At 44.5% G+C, this 21,875-nt stretch overlaps 2 protein-coding genes across 3 annotated transcripts in view; both read left to right on the plus strand.

Annotated features, from left to right (window-relative positions):
* The window catches only part of LOC124013140 (microtubule-actin cross-linking factor 1-like), a 308,472-nt gene extending 302,127 nt beyond the window's left edge, over nucleotides 1-6,345 (plus strand). Inside the window, 4 exon segments of the mRNA XM_046327332.1 lie at nucleotides 44-255; nucleotides 2,311-2,421; nucleotides 3,708-3,819; nucleotides 4,017-6,345. Coding sequence (XP_046183288.1) covers nucleotides 44-255; nucleotides 2,311-2,421; nucleotides 3,708-3,819; nucleotides 4,017-4,261 — 680 coding nt within the window. The 3' untranslated portion in view covers nucleotides 4,262-6,345.
* A 1,265-nt stretch (nucleotides 6,346-7,610) lies between these two features.
* Nucleotides 7,611-21,525, plus strand: LOC124013270 (bone morphogenetic protein 8B-like). Of its 2 annotated transcripts, none has more exons than XM_046327529.1 (7): nucleotides 7,611-9,266; nucleotides 10,903-11,095; nucleotides 13,570-13,718; nucleotides 13,958-14,152; nucleotides 14,335-14,414; nucleotides 14,648-14,758; nucleotides 20,785-21,525. In XM_046327529.1, exons 1-7 carry the CDS (start codon nucleotides 8,693-8,695, stop codon nucleotides 20,932-20,934), a joined length of 1,452 nt encoding a protein of 483 aa, XP_046183485.1. In that variant the 5' UTR covers nucleotides 7,611-8,692; the 3' UTR covers nucleotides 20,935-21,525. The 2 variants fall into 2 exon arrangements, with proteins under 2 accessions (XP_046183485.1, XP_046183486.1); XM_046327530.1 differs by having other exon boundaries at nucleotides 13,958-14,137.
* The last annotated feature ends 350 nt before the right edge of the window (nucleotides 21,526-21,875 follow it).

Below are 21,875 nucleotides of genomic sequence, written 5' to 3' on the forward strand. Positions count from 1 at the left end.
TTCTCTATCTCGCTCTCCTTCTTCCCTTCCTCCCTCACTCCAGCCCGAGGCCGTACCAACCTGGAGCTGCGTGAGAAGTTCATCCTACCGGAGGGGGCTTCCCAGGGCCTGGCAGCGTTCCGTTCCCGTGGCCGGCGCTCCAAACCCGGCTCCCGCACAGCCTCGCCCACCCGCTCCTCCTCCTCAGCCTCACACAGCGCACATAGCTGCGCCTCCCTGCCTTCCACTCCCGCTACCCCTACCGCCTCCTCCAGAGTAAGTGCCCCCAAACCCCTTCTTCCCCGTAGAAATACAATTACTAGAATGGGAAAAGCTCCCCAGACCATGAAAACTTGACCGAACCGGTGTACTCATGATTGACTCAATATGGTATTATGTTCTATGGGAGCGAGGTGATAGCCCTTAAAGAGAGATCTCCATGCTTCTCTTAACATCATATGTTGGTTACCATGTTAGGTACAGTAGAAGTCTGTCGCGAAGATCGGTAGTGTCTTTTAATGTAGGCTGAGCAATTACACAATCTACTTTAATTGCTGTGGAAAAGCAAAGTGGACACGGTTTCTCTCTAAGTATTCCTAATGCAAACAAAGACTAAAATGGAAACTGCAAGAGTACACTACACACATACATAACAATACTACAATACATGTTCACAAACTGCAGTCAATCAATGTCACGTTGTTCATGTCACAAATTGTTTTGTTGAATTTTTGGTATTTTACCCCCCTTTTCTCCCCAATTTTGTGATATCCAATTTGAGTTTTGATGATCTCAGTGCCAGTGGCGGTCAGTGCCATTTAAGATGAGGGAAGCCAAAAAAAAATATATATATATTTTTTTCATGAGCTTGGCCTTATTTCTATTACAGCATATTGGATGACTGTCATTCATATTCCATTCATATTCCATTCACCCAGTTCAGTGTAACAACGATCGGTTTAAGGTACTACTATGAATGAAGGTACACACAGTTCGAGAGAACTTTGTATGACAGATAGTGACACATGACCTGCATCTAGCTGATCTAGGGTGTAATCATTAGACCAGCAGTTGCAAATGAGAGTTTCATGCCTCTGCTTCATTTTGGATTTTGTTTTTGTTAAACTCTTCAACTATTGTCTTTCTCTCTCTTTGAGTCAACTTCTCACCACATTTTATGCACTGCAGTGCTAGCTAGCTGTCTTATGCTTTCAGTACTAGATTCATTCTCTGATCCTTTGATTGGGTGGACAACATGTCAGTTCATGCTGCAAGAGCTCTGATAGGTTGGAGGACATAATTGTCATAATTACAGTATAAGTCTATGGAAGGGGGTGTGAACCAAGAGCCTCCTAGGTTTTGTATTGAAGTCAATGTACCCAGAGGAGGACAGAAGCTACCCTACAGAGTGCTGCTGATGCTACTGTAGACATTAGTTGCAAAACAGTGTATTTTAACCAATTGTTTTGTGACAGAAAACTATACAAAATATATTAATCTAAAAAGGACGACTTTTTAAATGGTTAAAAAATATATATTTTTAGGAAATTCACTGAGGAGGATGGTCCTCCTCTGAGAAACCTCCACTGCTCAGTTCAATGTAACACACCACTCTGGCCTTTCTCACGTCTACCCCTGACTCCTAAACCCTAGACAATGATGCTTTTGTATTACTTAGTGTAGCACTACTGGTCATATATTCAATCGGTCAGGTTACTGTAGCCTCAGTCAAAATGGAAAAGTATATGGTCATCGCTACCTAGTGGTGCAGTCCAACCAAGGTGCATAAAATGAGGAAGGAACAGAGTCTAAAGGAGACATTCAGTCAGTCTTGGAGGACAAAGAATGAAGCCATATTACCCAGAATACCCAGAATTATCTGTATTGTTGTCACTGATCGTTAGTTGTGTAGTCTGTTTATTGTGTGATTTTTGTATCGCGCGCGTGTGTGTGTGTGTGTGTGTGTGTGTCTTTGTCTGTCTATGTTGGATGGTCCTGTTTCTACATGTCAACTGCAATCACCACGTCTTTAACTGTGACATTTTTATTTCTGGTTCTGCTTTGTCTTTCTTTTGTCTCCTAAATCCCTTCAAACCACCTCCTGCTAACCTCGCTTGGAAAATGTACTGTTTTTCGTTCTGTGTTTTGTAAATCCTTCCGCTGTCGCACCAAAAACACACTGCGCTACACTACCTGCCTCCCTCCTTCCCCTTCCTCCCTTTCCCCATTTCCCTTTCCTTGACGTTCCTGCTCCTCTCCTTGCTTCTCCTCCTTTTAATTCTCCTTGGCTGCCTCCCTCCTTCCCTCCCTCCTTCCCTTTGGTTATCCCAGTCCTCAAACTCGCGTGGCTATGCCAAGCCCTGGCTGGCACACAGTAAAACGCCAACGCCAACCAAGTGCCAGTCCTGCCCAGACCACGACCACACCACCCCTGGGCACGAGGTAACAAACTGACCCCTCCCGCCACCCGTCCCAAGCCCCAGCGAACTAATAATGCACCAACTCACACACACTGTCACTCACTTACGGGGGTGGCCATATACACCCTGCATAAGTGCACACTGTGCAATGGGACCATGAAGATCGCAAAGAAGTGACATTAAAATTCAGCTTTAAGACTGAATATATTTGCGTTATATCTTGTTTCACCGTTTCTTGCTGAATAGGCCAATATTTTAGGCCCCCGGCAAGAAGCGACTGGCATTAGGTCAATAGAGATTCCAAGTGACATCCTTTTAAAGAGCAAGTAGTGAGAAATTGTATAATTATTAGCGAACTCCATCTAGTAGTTCTAGGGATTTAGTTTGGCCGTCTTGTTGGTCATTTTTCAAATGGCGTGTCTGCTGTATTATGCTAGTATGGGGATGATGCTTGAAAGTAGTACCTGCTCCTTTAGTTAAAGGTCGACGCAGCAATATGACATCATCATTACGCATCGGGACAACATCCTGGCTCCAAGCGTCAACAACAACGGAAAATTCAAATCCACTATTGACTTCCCAATGTCGGCATGCCTCAAGACTCGAATTGGGAAGAGCCAAATGTGTGACAGCCTTTGCAGACTCGTACTCTGTTTGGCTGACGTCGTCCCGTCGTGTACGATGATGTCATATTGTGGAGTCTACCTTTTTAAAGGGCCAATCCAGTCAAACATTTTATTTCCTATTATATTTCTATATATATATAATCATCATTTTTTCCCACACTGAGTTGGAAATCGTTAAAATTGTGAAAAGGATGATACTGGCCTTTTAGTGTAAGAGCTGTTTGAAAAGGTTGTCTGAAATGTCCGTCTGTTTTGACCTTCCATGCGGCAAAAGAGTTAATGGACCAATGAGAAAGAATTCTCTGCCACCAGCAGCTGATTTTCAGTTTTCCCTCCCCACTCAAACCACTCCTAGCAAAATTCCTGCTTAAGAAATTGCTCTTTGCTAAGAAGCTATTTTTGTTTACTTTTAACCATATTAATTGACAACAATCACAGGAAGGTATTTAATTGTTACCCAGAAATCATTTGATATTGATGTAAAAACAGCTGTTTCTTAATCCTGGTCCCGGGCACCTGAAGGCTCAGTTTGGTTTTTGTCCGAGCAGGTGTGTAGTGCTGAGGCAAAAACAAAAATGTGCACCCCCTTTTTGGTCCTCGGGACCAGGATTAAGAAACGCTGCTTTAATGTATTCAGTAGCACCGTTTGCCACTGTCTGACATTCCCTGTGTCTGTCTATAGGGGGCAGTATCGGGGTCCAAGCTGAAGAGGCCCACCTTCCACTCCAGCCGAGGGTCTCTGACTGGAGAGAATGGAGGAGCTACACCCACTTCTACTAAACCTGGACGCACCGGTAAGAACCAAGTCCTCTGATTTTTTGATAGCGGATTTGATTCCCATTTTCACTTCTCTATTTGTGTTGTCTTGGAACATGTGATTCCCGTAATGAAAACGAGACTAAACGTATATATATTTTTTAAATCTATTCACGTTCCATCTCTCATTACCTACCCCCTCCTCCTTTCTCCCTCTCTCCTCCTCTCCTCTCAGACCCCAGGCGTACCCCATCGGGAGCCAGTGGTGCTGCCAGCCGGGCGGGCAGCAGAGCGGGCAGCAGGGCCAGCAGCCGGCGGGGCAGCGACGCTTCGGATGCCTCGGAGCTCCTGGAGACGCGCTCGGCCTGCTCGGACACCTCGGACACCCCCCGGCGACCAGGAGCAGCCAAGCCCTCCAAGATCCCTACCATCTCCAAGAAGACCCCAAGCCCCAAGACACCCGCTTCTGGGAAGAAGTAGTGAAGGAGACGTGTAAAAAACCGTCATACATCTAACTATAGAGCTGGTTTTTACTCCACGGGCTACCCCAGCCCCCCCAAACACCAGCCAGGATGAAATGGAGAGGAAGATGTCAAAACTATACAATTAGATCTGGTAGAACGGACCGTCTTCCATTTCATAGAGATGCTCTATAGTGGACAGACTACTGGCGGCCATATTGGGTGTCACATTTGATCCAAACATCCATCCATAGGGCTTGCATGGGATTCATGCACCAAGACTACTGTATGGAAGGCAGGTAGAGAGGGGGATAGATGGGGGGAGAAATATCTTTCTCTTTTTTTCCCCACTTTCGTACACACACTCACTGGGGGGCATCGAGGCCCGGGTTCGTGCACTTAGACTGGGGTGAAACAGGCCAGAACTTCCCCCTTTAAAACCCAGATCCCAGTTTGCCTTCCAGTCTCCTGTGCGCTCTCTCTCTCGTAACGGGATTGTGCTAAGACTGTTTCAGAGAAAGCCACAGCACTTTGAACCAACCAACATGATGCTGCCTTATTTGTGTTGCACATTTCTGTCCTTACTTTTACCTAATCTGAGTTCCACAGAGCGTTAGGTAGAGCCTTGTAACTACTTTGTGCATGTACACACTGACACACACACACAACTGAAATACGCACACACACATTGAGGGTAGTGATGAAATGACTCAGAACTTGCTGGAGAATGGCATTCCGAAGTACTGGATTGTGGAAATTGTTTCTCACCGGGAGTTAAACAGAAAATATCCAATGACTGCCATCTTGTTTTTTACTCTCCTGGACTGGGAAGTGAAGAGGAATTTCACTTCATGTCTGTGGGTCGGGAACAACCGGACTAGCGTGGATTTATGTTCAGTGTGTGGGCTGCCCCACTCTTGACAACTACCTAAACCTCAAGCCTAGGAGACCGTGGACGTGGTGGGAAACACGCATACACACTGCAATGTCCTCACAAACCACTGCAACAATCAGTGTGTCGGTCGGTGCGAGTGTGTGTTTGATGGAATGGAGGGTTTGTCATATGGCCCCATTAGTCTGAAGCTAACACTCAAATTCAAAGATGACTTCTTGGCCGGGACCCCACTAACAGCAAAAACGTGACAAAATGTCTAACAATGAAGTGGCTTGTAAAGGACATGCACAATTTAACACAATTGAAACTAGGCTTATTCCAGATTAGAGATTGAAAACCGGCGCACACTGACAGTCTGTATCGCTGTAATTCCACTTCGCCCCTCTCCCCTCCGTTGCCGCTGGGAACCCCCAGAGCAGCAGGCATAAATGTTTGTGTATACGCGTGTGGTCGTCACGCGGTACAGAAGTCAGAGGTCCTCCGCGTGCATCGCTGTGTGCAAAGATTAGATTTGTGAATGTCTTTCTTTCATTCTGGTTCATTTATAATCCTGTTGTATTTTTTTGTTTGTTGCTTTTCTAGCTTAAGAAAACAGTTGTATTTATTTTTCAGTTCTGTATCATATCACCTTGGAGAATGATTAGTATTAAGATGAATGAAGTCATGATATTTTGTACCAAGGAAAATGTCCGCTCCTCTCTTCAACGTTGTATGTTTCCACTTCTTCATAACATTACTCAACCAGGAAGCCTTTTTTTTTTTTTTTTTTTTGCTAATGACTACAACTCCCAGAACATGACCAAAGGGGGTTGCCCTTATTGTGTTGGCAAAAAAAAAACTATGAATATGAATGAAAGGGAGCTGAAGGGGCCAATGAGAGAACCCCTAGTGTCCCGCCTTATAGGCGTTTGAATTGTCGTGTCTTTGATGGCTGCAAATGTGCTTTTCCCTGTTTGTTGATGTGAGAGCTGAAGTATATGAAAACCTAATGAACGCAAGTGACATCTTAAGGTGATTTTTATTTATTTATTGTCTCTTTTGGGGATCCGGGCGCAGGAGAGAACTCACCTTTTGGTGTTATTCAGTGTGATGAAGAGAAAATATGGAGGGGGGGCGGTTAGAAGTCAATTGTGTAAAATACAAAATATAAGATTATAAACCTTTTTGTTCTCATTTTGTATTAAAAAATATGCTTGCAGTAAAAAAAAGAGATATTTTGTCGTTTTTAATTTTAATTTCATTTGGGGGGAAATTGTGTGTGTCCTTGAGTCGGTAGACCACAGTCTCTGCACACCGGAAATGGCTTGGTAATTAGGGTTGGGGTACAATTAGTGTCTCCAGAGATAAGAACACGCCCTGTAGTAGGATCTTCAACAGAGGGAGGGACGTCTCTGTGGTCATGGATGGGTGTGTTTCTCTGGCGCTTTCTATTCTACAGTATATTGTGGGGAAATGTCGCTGAGGTCCATCTCATTCCCTGCTTCCACGGTAGCTAAGTATACGACTTGGTTTGTGTGTGTTAGGGGAGGAGATGGAGCTATTACGTCCTCTCCGTTAGAGCGAGAAAATGAAAATCACCTTGGGTTTATTTGGCAGATGGGGTTTGCTCTTTTATAGTCTTCTCTGTGCAGCTGTGTGTCTGTGTTTACATGGAACTATCTGAACCCACTCACATCCTCTCCCACCATCCCCATCTGTCCTCACCACCTATCCTTGCTCCGACAACAGACTGACGGACTCACCATCCTTCTCTCACCGTTCCCTCTCCATCCGTCATTCCTCTCTCCGGCCCTAAAATCCCTCAACACTGGAGAAACAAAAACAAAAATACCACAGAAAATACTCATTCCTGGCACTTCTGACTCCCTGGCCTTAGAAGAGATGCTGTTTGGTTTGGTCTGTGTGTATTTCTGCTGTTCAAAGTGGCCGCAAGTCCCAGGGTGCTTTTGATGTCAAACAAACACAAACTGGCATTGAACTGACCCTCACTACTATATTTGAGCCCGTGTCATTTCTCCCCTCAAATCCCTTTCTATCCCACACACAGGATTGCAGTCAAACTGGAAGGAGGAAAAGGCAACTCGCAATCTGTTTAACAGGAAATTAAAACGTATAAATACCGAAAACAATTTTATAGGGTACACGTTTTGTCAGTACACCTTAAGCTACAGCAGTCTCCATTTATGCTGTTAGTACTGGGTTTAAAGATACGGTAGGTTTGCTAATCCATGTGTTCTGTATAGATAAATATATTTTCCTTAATCTCAAAACATGTATAAATATATTCGGTGTATGTATTTTTCACCAAACTGACTCGGATTCCAAAGTGGTTTCCCATGAAAGGAAGTGGTCATGAGAAGACTAAAAGATAAAAGGGAGGGAGATTTTAAAAAGCCCAAAGGGAGGGATCGGGATGAGAGTTGGGAGAGGATGTGGGGAGAGGGAGGAGGCTGTTTTAGGACACTCCCTCTTGGTGATGGACAACTCAACCAGTGTCGAAGCACCCTTACATGAGGTAAACTCTCAGAGGGCACACTACAGTACGCTGGCAAACATACTGGCATTGTTCTCCACTTGAAACCGGTGGCTTGGAGGAATCCAAAAGAATAATACAATAGCGAGGAATAAACGACTAATCAAATATATATTTTTTGTTTAAATACTGAACGCACCAAGGATTTTAAATAGAAGCTACATAAAGGTTGAGGAAGACATCTGGAAACATCTGGAGTTAAAGACGCAAGTGGACGTAACAAACAAAGGATCTTTAATGACTAAAAAGTTCCCCAGAATTGTGGATTAAAGAACTATAGATCAAGAGAGGTGGACGACAGATCATTTTTCCCACTGAGGATTTGACTCCTTGTTCCTTGCGTGGGATCTGGTTGTTGCCAGCCAACATAGAGGCGCGACAGGTGTGGTGTTTTTTTCCTTCTTCTTCTGAAGACCAATTAGACTGGAAACGGGTCTGATCATTTGATTCTCTCAAATTTGATTGACCACCAATCTTGGTAGCACCTGCCCTTTGACTTATCCACTTTCAAACTCCATCAAATGTACTTCTCCAAAGGGAGAGATTTTCAAAGAGATTGTTATCATCAAAACACATAAAAAAAAGTTGTCATCTTACCCTTGCTTTCATTTTATTGTCTGTTGTGTATCACATGAGTAGAGTCGTGTTGGGGTAGAAGAGAAAAGACAAGCGGAGAGATTTAAAGGAGTAGAGGAAGGGAGGAGATGGCCGATAAACAGAGGGAACTAAAGGAGTAAACATCTCTTTAGTGTCCACCGTTGATCTAAACACAACTCGTCACAAATCACAGAGGTGCATTTGTCAGTGACGGATACGTGCAAGACAAGCAGTTTGGCGTACACAGACAGGGGACATGCAAATGGTTTGAGACACAGTTAACAGCTCCTCTGTGGTGTGCGTTGCAGAATATTACTTGCTCTCTTGTGGACCGAAGGCCAAAAGAACATAGAAGAACCCAACCAAAGACTTGTTGGTTACACATAGAGAGAATAGGAAAACAGCCGGGTAGAGCTTCTTCCACTATGGCAACGGACACCTTGGAAGATCTGCCTCAGACCACACAGAGCTTGGACAGACCGGATGGCTTCAGAACGTGCGTCGATACCCACGCCTGTCCGTGTTCAGGAAGAAGACGCATCCATGACAACAGCAGCAAGTACACCTACCGGCGCCTTCTCCAACTCCCGCTCTTCCCTGTGGCCCTCCTCCTCGCCCCCTTGCTGCTCTGCCTCTGGGGCCACCAGGCCCAGGGAGTCGTCCACTCCAGCTTCCGCCGCCTCAGCAGCCGAGAGAAGAAGGAGATGCAGAGGGAGATCCTGTCCATCCTGGGTCTACCGGGTCGGCCCAGACCCCATCCTCCCCTCCGACCGCCCTCCTCAGCCCCCCTCTTCATGCTGGACCTGTACCACGCTGTGTCGGCCAAGGGGGATGAGGGAAACGGAATGGGGAATTGGGTAGGGGGTCTGGGGTTCGGCGGTGCGGATGGGTTGACGGGCCACGTCAGCCATGCTGCCCTGCCCACGCTCAACACGTACACGGCGCCGCTGGGGACAGTGGTTAGCGAGGCCGATACGGTCATGAGCTTCGTCAACCTGGGTGAGTTACTGACCGTTGATACACCTGCAGGTTTTTTTTTTAATTCCTGGGTTTTAATTGGCTATTGTTATTGACTCGTTATCCAATTAGTTGGGAGTTGTTGTTTGTTCAGCCAATGGCCTCCCAACAGGGATTTCCAAATAGAAGCCCCACGGCCCGATCTGGCCAAGAACTTCTCCTGTGATCCTTTTACATGTCTTGCAAAAGAACCCAGTAACTGAATAAAGGACATATTGTTGGATTGTTCAATGAGAAACGAGGCCAACCTGGCAACGTTATGTAGTGGTGAACCAGTTCACCTCTCAGGGACAGTCTTGTTATCACAAGAGAGACTTTTCCTGTGTTGCACCAGCCCAGACAGTAGACCTACAGATGCTTATCTGACACAGCATTACAAATTAAACATCCTTTTCCCAGTCATTTCCTTCCGCTAATCTCTGGAATAAGATGGATAACCTTGTTGCCGTGGGAAAACATGATTCCATGTTATTTCTCTTCACATTTTGCATTGCGTCGACACTTGATATGCTAGTTTTTCTTTGTTTTTCTACAGTATTTGGACATACGTGTCTATTGCTGTGTCATACATTACACAAAAATATGTATTTTTTAAACGTAATTACGCATTTCAGCTAATGTTTCACTAGATCTTATTTTGACAATGTCTGGTGTGTCGCATTGAACCACCATTTTAAGGCCATCTAACCAATCTAGACAGATTCTCATTTATAGCCCCTGTCAGTTGGAATCAAAAATACACCCATCACACACACACCCTATCAATCCGACCCAGTCAAGGCCGACCCAGTCAAGGCCGTGCAACGTGCTCAAGACAGTGCGTAGGGGACACAGCTGTAAGGAATTACAGGCCCCACTGATATATACACACACACACACACACACACACACAAAATGGAGAAACAGCAGAGGACCGCTCTAAAAATACTCCCCAACCTGTAGTTAGTGGTGTGTATGTTGAGCAGCTGCTGCGGTTGAAGGCCCTTAGTGAGTCTAATTACAGCACACTACAGGGCCCCGACCGTGGTTGTTAATGTGCTCTGCTGGGCTCCCGAGAGAGTGTGGGGGTGCGTGTGTGTCGTCTTGCTTGGGACACTGCGTCTGTGGCGAGAGACTAGCGTGTGTGTCCTTCCCTTATCGTTCTCAGTCTTTCCCTGTCGCCTCTCTCTCCCCTCTCTACATTATCACTATACTTTCCCCCTTCACTGGGCATCGCCTGCACTCCTCTCTCCACATGTCTGCTCTGCTCTTTCCCCCTAATTTCCATTGACTCAGTCACTCATCCTCCCGTCTCCCTCTACACCTTCCCACTTCTGTTGCTCTTCTCTCTGCCTCGTCTTCTCATTCACCACTTTCATGTTAGATTGATTGCTCCACGAATTGCTCTTTCGTCCCCCTCCTTCTCCCTCCTTCTTGTGTCACGTGGGAATGTCTTTCTCATACACTATGTGTCGTACAATGAGTATATCTCCCTTTTGTCTTGGTCTTTTCGGGGAGTAGAAGTAATGTGTAGAGTAGATGTGAGCACGGGTGAATGAGGCGTTGCGCTGTTTAAATGCGGGGGGGGGGAAATGTCTTTGGCGTTACATCGACCTCCCTCTCTCCTCTTCTCTCTCAGTGGAGCAAGAGCGTGACCTGCTGCAGCCGCGGCCGTACTGGAAGGAGTTCCGTTTTGACCTGACGCCCCTCCCCCAGGGGGAAACGGTCACAGCTGCAGAGTTTCGCATTTATAAGACCCTGACCATGGGCCAGAGGGCCAACCGCAGCCTGCACATCTCCGTCTACGAGATCCAACGGGAGAACAAACACAGGTTTCTGCCATTAGATCACCTGGTTATTTAACTCTCTCTCTCTCTCTCTCTTTGACACATTTAAATGATCAACTTTGGGTTTTTTGCATTGAAAAGGATGAAAGGGTGCATTTTCTTTATGATTCCCCTCACTCTCTTGACATGCTCTCCCTTCACTCCATACACCATGGTTTGGCTTATCGTTCCAGATGTTTTTTGTTTGTTGCTTTGGCAAAATGCAATGTCGAATTTGTTTTGCTCTTCACCCTGGCTTCACAGAACTCCTTGCGGAATAACTCATTGGCCACGTTGTGGCTTGTGAGGACGCCTTGTACAAACCTGGTTCTCGAGAGCTGAAGCTCAGTGGCTGTCTCGCTCTACTGCAAATCGCATCAAATCAAATTGATTTGTCACATACACATGGTTAGCAGATGTTAATGCGAGTGTAGCGAAATGCTTGTGCTTCTAGTTCCGACAATGCAGTAATAACCAACGAGTAATCTAACTAACAATTCCAAAACTACTACCTTATAGACACAAGTGTAAAGGGATAAAGAATATGTACATAAAGATATATGAATGAGTGATGGTACAGAGCGGCATAGGCAAGATACAGTAGATGGTATCGAGTACAGTATACACCAATGAGATGAGTATGTAAACAAAGTGGCATAGTTTAAAGTGGCTAGTGATACATGTATTACATAAAGATGCAGTAGATGATATAGAGTACAGTATATACGTATACATATGAGATGAATAATGTAGGGTATGTAAACATTATATTAAGTAGCATTGTTTAAAGTGGCTAGTGATATATTTTACATCAATTCCCATTGGCTGGAGTTGAGTCAGTGTGTTGGCAGCAGCCACTCAATGTTAGTGGTGGCTGTTTAACAGTCTGATGGCCTTGAGATGGCCTTGAGTTTTTCAGTATCTCAGTCCCAGCTTTGATGCACCTGTACTGACCTCGCCTTCTGGATGATAGCGGGGTGAACAGGCAGTGGCTCGGTGGTTGTTGTCCTTGATGATCTTTATGGCCTGTGACATCGGGTGGTGTAGGTGTCCTGGAGGGCAGGTAGTTTGCCCCCGGTGATGCGTTGTGCAGACCTCACTACCCTCTGGAGAGCCTTACGGTTGTGAGCGGAGCAGTTGCCGTACCAGGCAGTGATACAGCCCGACAGGATGCTCTCGATTGTGCATCTGTAGAAGTTTGTGTGCTTTTGGTGACAAGCCGAATTTCTTCAGCCTCCTGAGGTTGAAGAGGCGCTGCTGCGCCTTCTTCACGATGCTGTCTGTGTGGGTGGACCAATTCAGTGTGTCTGTGATGTGTACGCCGAGGAACTTAAAACTTACTACCCTCTCCACTACTGTTCCATTGATGTGGATAGGGGGGTGTTCCCTCTGCTGTTTCCTGAAGTCCACAATCATCTACTTAGTTTTGTTGACGTTGAGTGTGAGGTTATTTTCCTGACACCACACTCTGAGGGCCCTCACCTCCTCCCTGTAGGCTGTCTCGTCGTTGTTGGTAATCAAACCTACCACTGTTGTGTCGTCCGCAAACTTGATGATTGAGTTGGAGGTGTGCGTGGCCACGGAGTCGTGGGTGAACAGGGAGTACAGGAGAGGGCTCAGAACACACCCTTGTGGGGCCCCAGTGTTGAGGATCATCGGGGTGGAGATGTTGTTGCCTACCCTCACCACTTGGGGGCGGCCCGTCAGGAAGTCCAGTACCCAGTTGCACAGGGCGGAGTCGAGACCCAGGGTTTGATGACGAGTTTGGAGGGTACTATGGTGTTAAATGCTGAGCTGTAGTCGATGAACAGCATTCTCACATAGGTATTCCTCTTGTCCAGATGGGTTTGGGCAGAGTGCAGTGTGGTTGAGATTGCATCGTCTGTGGACCTATTTGGGCCGTAAGCAAATTGGAGTGGGTCTAGGGTGTCAGGTAGGGTGGAGGTGATATGGTCCTTGACTAGTCTCTCAAAGAACTTCACGATGACGGAAGTGAGTGCTACGGGGCGGTAGTCGTTTAGCTCAGTTACCTTAGATTTCTTGGGAACAGGAACAATGGTGGCCCTCTTGAAGCATGTGGGAACAGCAGACTGGGATAAGGATTGATTGAATATGTCTGTAAACACACCGACCAGCTGGTCTGCACATGCTCTGAGGGCGCGGTTGGGGATGCTGTCTGGACCTGCAGCCTTGCGAGGGTTAACACGTTTAAATGTTTTACTCACCTCGGCTGCAGTGAAGGAGAGTCCGCATGTTTTGGTTGCGGGCCGTGTCAGTGGCACTGTATTGTCCTCAAAGCGGGCAAAAAAATGATTTAGTCTGCCTGGGAGCAAGACATCCTGGTCCGTGACGGGGCTGGTTTTCTTTTTGTAATCCGTGATTGACTGTAGTCCATGCCACATACCTCTTGTGTCTGAGCAACGTGTTTTGCGTATCTCTCCCGAATTTGTCATCTCATGCTACTCCTCGACGTTCCTCAGAGAACCAGAGCTGGTGCTGCTGGACATGCAGTCGGTGCCAGCGGGGCAGGAGGGCTGGCTGGCTTTTGACGTGACCTCGGCCAGCAACCGATGGCTCCTGCACCCCCGAAGTAACCTGGGCATCCGGCTCTACGTGGAGACAGAGGAGGGTGAGCTTCATAGAGTTAATACTATCTTCAGGGTCAGGAAATGCTCTGCTGATGTGGAGGCTATTTCCCACAAAGTGGATTTCTTGATTATTATGCCTTTGAATAAGGAGGGAAGTTCACTTAGAATACAACGCTGTAACACTGTAATGTCATATAGTGTCTGTAATTGTTCAGTAAATAAATAGAAATGGAGATGTGCTGTTTTGGTTTACCTCAAGATTGTTCTTTTTCTCTCTCAGACCGGTCCCTGTCAGCTGGGTGGGTAGGCTTGGTGGGTCGTAGGGGCCCCCGCTCCAAACAGCCCTTCATGGTGACCTTTTTCAGGGCCAGCCAGGCCCCCTGTCGCCCCCCGCGGGCCGTGAAACCCAACCCCCATAAGAAGAAGCCCAAATACGACCTGCCCTTGCCAAGTATACATGGTGAGGTCCTACAAGGTCAGGGGACAACACTGGTTTTTCGTCTTCTAGTTAAACTTGTTTTATACACAGTTTAAAGGGATAGTTCATCTCAATTATAAAATTACTTAAGTAGCGTTTACATTTAATTTGAAATCCAATTCATCCAAAGTGTACATTAGTCTTTCCTGGTTCATAACATACTTTTTGGTCCCTTTCAGATCACAGCCATGTCAACAGTGGGCGTCAGGCTTGTAAGAGACATGAATTATATGTGAGCTTCAGTGATCTAGGCTGGAAGGTGAGATTCTATCTCTCTTAACTACTCATTGTACTGAATAGATCATCAGGAGCTAACATTGTACCACCTTATTTGCTGTAACACACAGTATTTTTAGGGAAGCAAGGCATGTGTAGGATGTGCATGGTAGAGTATGTTCTTTGCATTCTTTATCATGTATTTCTCATAGAAAGAGTATTCTCGTCATTCATCTAATCTTGTCATTTGATTTCTATGGTATTTCTCTCCATTAGGACTGGGTATTGGCTCCTACGGGTTACTCTGCCTTCTACTGTGATGGAGAATGCCTTTACCCTCTGGGTTCCTGCATGAACGCCACCAACCACGCTATGATCCAACTAGTGGTCAGTATAAACTACTACACCCTCTCTCACATGAACATAAACATTACTGGTTTCAGTGGGAAAGATGGTAAATGGTTCAGACATTAATGGCAAATATAAAAAAGACTAAGATACCCAAGTTACCGGAGTCGACAATGGCAGACTGTTAATGTAGAGTAGGGATAGTGAGAAATAACATTCAACTGAAGCAATTGTCCCCTCTAGTGGTATACTTTATACTGTACCAGGTTACTACACACACTGATAATACAAAACATTGAGGACACCTGCTCTTTCCATGACGTAGACTGTCCAAGTGAAAGCTATGATCCCTTATTGATGTCACTTGTTGAATCCGCTTCAATCAGTGTAGACGAAGGGGAGTTAAAGAAGATTTTAAAACCTTGAGAGAATTGAGACATGGATTGTGTGTGTCATTCAGAGGGTGAATCGGCAAGACAAAAGATTTAACTGCCTTTGAACGGGGTATGGTAGTAGGTGCCAGGCGCACCAGGTTAAGTGTGTCAAGAACTGCAACACTGCTGTTTTTTTCATGCTCAACAGTTTCCCATGTGTGTCAAGAATAGTCCACCACCCAAAGGACATCCAGACAACTTGACACGACATGGGCCAGCATCCTTGTGGAACGCTTAGGGCAGCTTGTAGAGTCCATGCCCCGACGAATTGAGGCTGTTCTCAGGGAAAAAGGGTGTGCAACTCAATATTAGGAAGATGTTCCTAATGTTTTGTGCACTCAGTGTATGTAGTCCTACATGTTTTTAAATAGTACAGTATCACAAACCACAGTACAAAACCATATAAAGTGTGGGCCTGTAGTATCTGTAAATCAACAAAACATTGTTTTTATTTCCATATTCAAATAATAAAGCATCATTGTTCATGTAATTATCTAATATTAGCATTATAACTATAGGAAAAGGAAATGGTCATAAAATCAAATAAATGAAAAGACGGAAACCAAAATGTTTTTGAACTACAACTTATTTTATTTAAAAATGTAAAAATCAGTGCAAAGTAATGTAGTGCATTGGTGTCTAGATCCCTGTTGGGTGGCAAAGTGTCACAAAAATCCTGTGGGGAGAGAAAACAAGAGAATACATTCAATTAATGTGTGTTAAAAACTAATCAGGGTTCAACAAAGCACTTCAATTCCTTCAAAAGAGAGAGAGAAGGAGAAAGGAGTATGGTCCCTGCAGTAGGACTACATGCTGGCCATGAGGTTCTCCAAGTGGTACTCCAGGAGGCTGGAGAGCTCAGTGACCAGAGACTCTGGGTTAAAGTACCAGGCCAGCTGCTGGCCAAACATGTCATCTAGCAGAGCCATCAGCCCGCCCTGAAGAGAACACCACACAACACATATAAAATGGCTCTGAGTTACTAGCTTATCAAGAGGAGAGAGACAATCAGAAATACTCCCCTAAAATGGCATTGAAACCCTGTAAACCATGAATAAGGAAGTGAATAGGAAGTACACTAAGAATATGGAAGTAAACAGGAAGTAACCTAGACTCTTACACTGAGCTGCAGCAGGTATCTGTCAGCCTCTGGCTCCATGTTGGCAGCAGTGGGCAGGAAGGAGTACAGGAGAGCGTACAGACGCTCCACGAACCCACCAGGATGCTAAAGGAAACAAAGGAGGAGAGAATAGAAGAGAAGAGGAATTTAAGCGAAACTGCTAATAGACAGATATCAAAACATGTACCAGTGAGATGCTACTTACCACCATCAGGGACTTCTGAGCTGTCATCATCCCAAACAGCACCAGCTCAAAGAGGACATCTATCATGTTCACATGATGGATCTAGGACAAGAAAACATGTTTGGAGAAAATAGGAATGATTTCATATTGATCAGCTACTGTGATGTATAAAAGACATGCACATGGAAGAACTCAGTGAGACTTGAGAGTTAATGAACTCACCTTTGCCTCAGCCAGCTCCCTCTCAATGTCATTCCACTTGGAGGGGTCACTCAGGTAGTCCACAAAGTCGTTGTAGGTACTTATGAACTTGGCCTCGTCCTATGACAAAGAAAAGAGCATCTTTTAGTGAACAGAACACATTTCCCCTCAGGGACGCTCTCTTTCCCTTGAAAAATAATGAGTTAGTGAGTTACCATGTGGTTGGCCTGAACCAGTGCGCCCAGGAGGACCTTTCCCGCCACAAACAGATGGTTCCTGCTCAGGGTGGAACCAAGCAGGGTCTAGGGAAGAGTTAGGGTGAGACATCTTCCTCTAGGAGACAGAACAAGAAGTCACAGAGAGAAAAAGAAAAGTGGGTCCACTCACAGTGAAGGCCTGGCGCAGGGAGACGAGCCTCAGGGCGATGTCCTCCACTCTCTTGGTGGTAAGGTAGAGGCTGTGGAAGGGAGGGAATGGAGCATTTCAACCATTAGAGTCAATGGGGGATAACAGCATTATGACCATTACATTACATTACCATTTAGCATCTAGGCGACTTACAAATTGGTGCATTCACCTTATGTCCAGTGGAACAGCCACTTTACAATAGTGCATCTACATATTTTAAGGGGGGTGAGAAGGATTACTTTATCCTATCCTAGGTAGAGGCTGTGGAAGGGAGGGAATGGAGCATTTCAACCATTAGAGTCAATGGGGGGATAACAGCATTATGACCACTATCCTTCTGCATCTGACAAGCCCAGACTACACAGACATTTAGAGGAACTCACTTTAGCAGAGGAACCTCCCTCTCCTCAGGCAGGGTCCTCCTCCCAGCCCTACGACAACAAAACAAGCATTCAAAATCAGTGACCAATGACATAACAATCGGTCAATGGAAGGATCTTAATGCTCCTAGTCAATAGTATGTGTGTGTAACGTCTGACCTCATAGCAGTTGTGGCCCTCAGGCTCTGGGTCAGTGAAGTGCTGAGTGGTGGGCGTAGAGAAGGAGGCAGCCTCCGACCACGCTGAAGAGGAGAGAAGCCCGTCCAGCCCCATGTGGAGAGTGGTGTACACCACTGAGACATCAGTCTGCTGCTCAAAACACACACAACACACCTGTTTACCGCACACACACTATTAGAAAACACAACAAATCTAATGTAAAAATGCCCAGTAATGTCTAGTCTATATACTTGGGAAATCTTTTATTTACCTGGTAGCAGCCAAGCGTCACGTCCACAGACGTCTCGTGGCGGAGGTGAGACGCATAGTGGGTCACCCTGCCAGCCACACGCTGACAGAGAGAGAATACATGTTAAGGCCAAATGGAATAAGTGAAGAAAAGCCTCATCTAATACTATTTCAGTAGTATTTCCGTCTTACCTGGATCCAAGTGATGGACTGCACTTTGGTGGCACAGTAGGGGATGCCCTCTGGACTAAGCCTGGCTGTCTCCTTGGAGATGGCCCACACCAGTTGAGTCTCCAGGCCTCTCACCCTACTCACGTGGTGCATCCTCACCACCACCTGCTGTTGAGATAAACAACAAGACAACATCAACAAAACCACTTCAGCAATTGCTGTGACACATTTCCATCAAGATCAAATGACTGACAATGTAGGATTGGGAAGTTACAAAGACATAAACCTGGGATCCCCCACGCATGTAGGTGATGATGGGGCTGATGAACCGGAAAGTTCTCCAAGCTATAACCACCGGACCGGCATTGTTCTGCACATTACAATACATTCATGTTGGAAACAGTAAACATTGTAACAGTGATGTGACTCTGTGTGTGTGTGTGTGTGTGTGGGGGGGGGGGTCTCTTACCCTGATCACAACAGGCCCACAGTACAGGGGGGCTGAACCTAATCAGAATCAACTGCCAATTGCCACTGGCCTCCTAAAGCAGAAAGCAGACAAGAGATGTGTTTAATGTCAGAGACACAACTTGAATATCTGGGATATTTTTCAAACATAAAAACCCAAACTTTATGAAAATTGTACCTCAAAGATGGTCTGCACATCTGGCACATCCTCAAGGATGATAGCAGCATTCTGGACATCAAGGACTGGCAGCTGTGGAACATCCAATGACACATCCAACTGGACCTCATCCAGGACAGTTGTTTCTAAAATTAGGAACATTGGAATATAAAATAATTAATTGTTAGGACAAAACGTATCAAGATTGCTAATACTAGCTAGCTAGGTAGCAAAAGTCGATCGCTTAGCAACAGTTACTAAAGTGAATGTTAGCTAGCAAGCTAGCTAGCTACAACATCTCTGGCACAAGCATTTTTGCCAAGTCTGAACGATAAAAATACACAACATTTCGCAAATTATAATGAGATTGTTAAATGAAGTTTAAAAAAAGAGTTTTAAACTCCACATACCCTCTTCGAAGTCGCTGTCACTGTCCATCTGTCGACGATCACGAACCCTGCAAAACAGAAAAAGACAAGAAAAACAAGCCACAAATGAGTTTGAAGAACCTGTCGACGCAGTAGGCCGCAGACGTCCACGCATTCTCTCCACCAGTCTTGAAAAGCACCCAGGCATTTTCCAGTCGATTGTTCTCAGGTCTGAAAAATCAATCCAGTTTGTTGTCAGCAGCAAACAGAAGTTGTTGTTTTCGCACAGAAAACCTTCCATAGAACGTCGGTTAGATGTATCTTGGCAACACACGTTCGAAAATGATTGTTTACAAAATGGACAATGTGTTGCCATAGAAATGAGTTTGGAATTATATGATTCCTTTTAGAATCCGTTAAAATTGCTTGTCAACCAACGTTCTATTGACGTTGAAGTTCTCCTTCGTAGTTCAGTTGATAGAGCATGACGCTTGCAACGCCAGGGTAGTGGGTTCGATTCCCGTCACCACCCATACATAAACGACAGCAGGTTTTATTGTAACTCGCTTTGGATAAAAGCCTCTGATGAATGTTGAGAGAAAAATTGTCAATTCAAGAGGGAGTTACAAAATTAATGTCCAAACGTCCTTTTCTTTGCCTGATGTCATTAAAATGACATAGAATTCATCATTATCTTGTTCTCTACAATATTATAACATTAATATACTTGTACTTGACAGTGTTGATGAAATAATAACGATAATTTGCTGTGACCATTGCTAGTTTAGACTGCACCGCACTTGGTTGTATGTGCTCCATTTTTGGTGTTGTGGGGTTAAATTCTCAAGAGTAAATCGTCGGTAACTTTTCAACCATATATGGTAGAGACATTGGGTTTAGACTATTGTTTTCTGACAGAATGTTCTATAGAGAGGGCATATTTGTAAACCTTGAATTAAATCATAATTTTATTGGCGCACACACTATATTTTGGGCTATTTTGCCACCAGATGCTTTTCTATATCGTTGGTATAATATAAAATACAAATACCCAATATTGTGTTTTATAATGTCACTAGCTAGGTTGGTAGAATGAGACAAACAACGTGATTTCTTGTGTTTAACTCCTGAAAGCCTAGTCTTTGCCACAGTAGGCTATAAAGTCTTATGGAGGACATATTGAACAAATTCAGACAAGGGGGGCCGCAGCCCACGGAAGAAAGCACTGAAGGATCTACACTACTGGTCAAAAGTTTTAGAACACCTACTCATTCAAGGGGTTTTCTTTATTTTTACTATTTTCTACATTGAAGACATCAAAACAATGAAATAACACATATGGAATCATGTAGTAACCAAAAAAGTGGTAGTAAACAAATCAAAATATATTTTAGATTCTTTAAAGTAGCCACCCTTTGCCTTGATGACAGCTTTGCACACTCTTGGCATTATCTCAACTATTTGAAAAATCTCAAATATAAAATAAGTTTTGATATAACACTTTTTTGGTTACCACATGATTCTAGATGTGTTATTTCATAGTTTTGTAGTGTACAATGTATATAGTCAAAATACAGAAAAACCCTTGAATGAGGTGTTCTAATAGCAATAAGGCACCTTAGAGGTTTGTGGTTTATGGCCAATATACCACTCTTCCCTAGGCCTTATTGCTTAAATAACCCATATCTCTTTTATAACAGGATATTATCATTGTCTATATGAAAGTGCATGTATGAATGAGTCTGATTTACCGTTTTCAATGGCAGGTTCACCTTCTGAAGCCGGATGAGGTTCCCAAAGCGTGCTGCGCACCCACCAAGCTCAGTCCCATCTCTGTACTCTTCTACGATGACAACAACAACGTGATCCTAAAGAAGCATCGCAACATGGTGGTCAAGACCTGTGGATGCCTGTGACACCAGTGGTAGCCCATCTATTCTACATCATTTGAATCAACTTAATTGCCATTGTTCCAAAATATACAAACAGTGTAATATAACTTGCAACCAGCAGTTGATAGCAATAATCTGTCAATATGCTGATATATACTATGTATCTAATATATTTATTTTGAGTGCGAGAGTGGTATATGAACAATAACCATACTTCCCTCTTGATTAACTAAACTCAAATAATTATCACCCTTTCATGTCATATATTTTGTGATCAATCAAAGCTGTAAAGTACTGTATTATAAATGATCATGTTAAAATTTGACACTTTTGATGGCTATAATTTCCCAGTCTCTTTTAGATGGACTAAACATGGTTCGCAAAACTTATCCAATTATTTTCTTATTCTTTAATCATACTTTTAACCAGTACAAATTAGTAGCAATTGAAAATGGAACAAAACATGTTTGGCCATTTTTGTATGTACAGAGGAACGAATACACAGTGATGTAAGTCCTTGTCAACATTTTTCTGGAGGACTATATACTAAAAAAAATGTAAAATGTTGTTCCCATGTTTCATGAGTTGAAATAAAAAATCCCAGAAATGTTCCATACGCACAAAAAGCTCATTTGTCTCATTTGTTTACATCCCTGTTAGTGAGAATTTCTCCTTTGCCAAGATAATCCATCCACCCGACAAGTGCCCCATATCAAGAAGCACGATCATTACAAAGGTGCACCTTTTGCTGGGGACAAAAGGGCACTAAAATGTGCAGTTTTGTCACAACACAATGCCACAGATGTCTGAAGTTCTGAGGGATTGTGCAATTGGTATGTGGACTGCAGGAATGTCCACTTCTCTACCATAAGTCACCCCCGTCATTTTAGAGAATTTGGCCTCAACCACGCTTGCCCTCCACATCTGGCTTCTTCACCTGTGGTATCATCTGAGACCAGCCACCC

Source organism: Oncorhynchus gorbuscha, linkage group LG24 (assembly GCF_021184085.1).
Source record: "Oncorhynchus gorbuscha isolate QuinsamMale2020 ecotype Even-year linkage group LG24, OgorEven_v1.0, whole genome shotgun sequence".
NCBI classification, from domain to species: Eukaryota; Metazoa; Chordata; class Actinopteri; order Salmoniformes; family Salmonidae; genus Oncorhynchus; species Oncorhynchus gorbuscha.

What these genes read in the sequence shown, in the direction of transcription:
- LOC124013270 (XM_046327529.1), top strand. Translation starts at nt 8,693, where the DNA reads ATGGCAACGGACACCTTGGAAGATCTGCCTCAGACCACACAGAGCTTG. An exon ending in ACATGGTGAGGTCCTACAAG is followed by an intron (nt 14,153 to 14,334) that starts GTCAGGGGACAA and finishes GGTCCCTTTCAG; the next exon opens with ATCACAGCCATGTCAACAGT. An exon ending in TCAGTGATCTAGGCTGGAAG is followed by an intron (nt 14,415 to 14,647) that starts GTGAGATTCTAT and finishes TCTCTCCATTAG; the next exon opens with GACTGGGTATTGGCTCCTAC.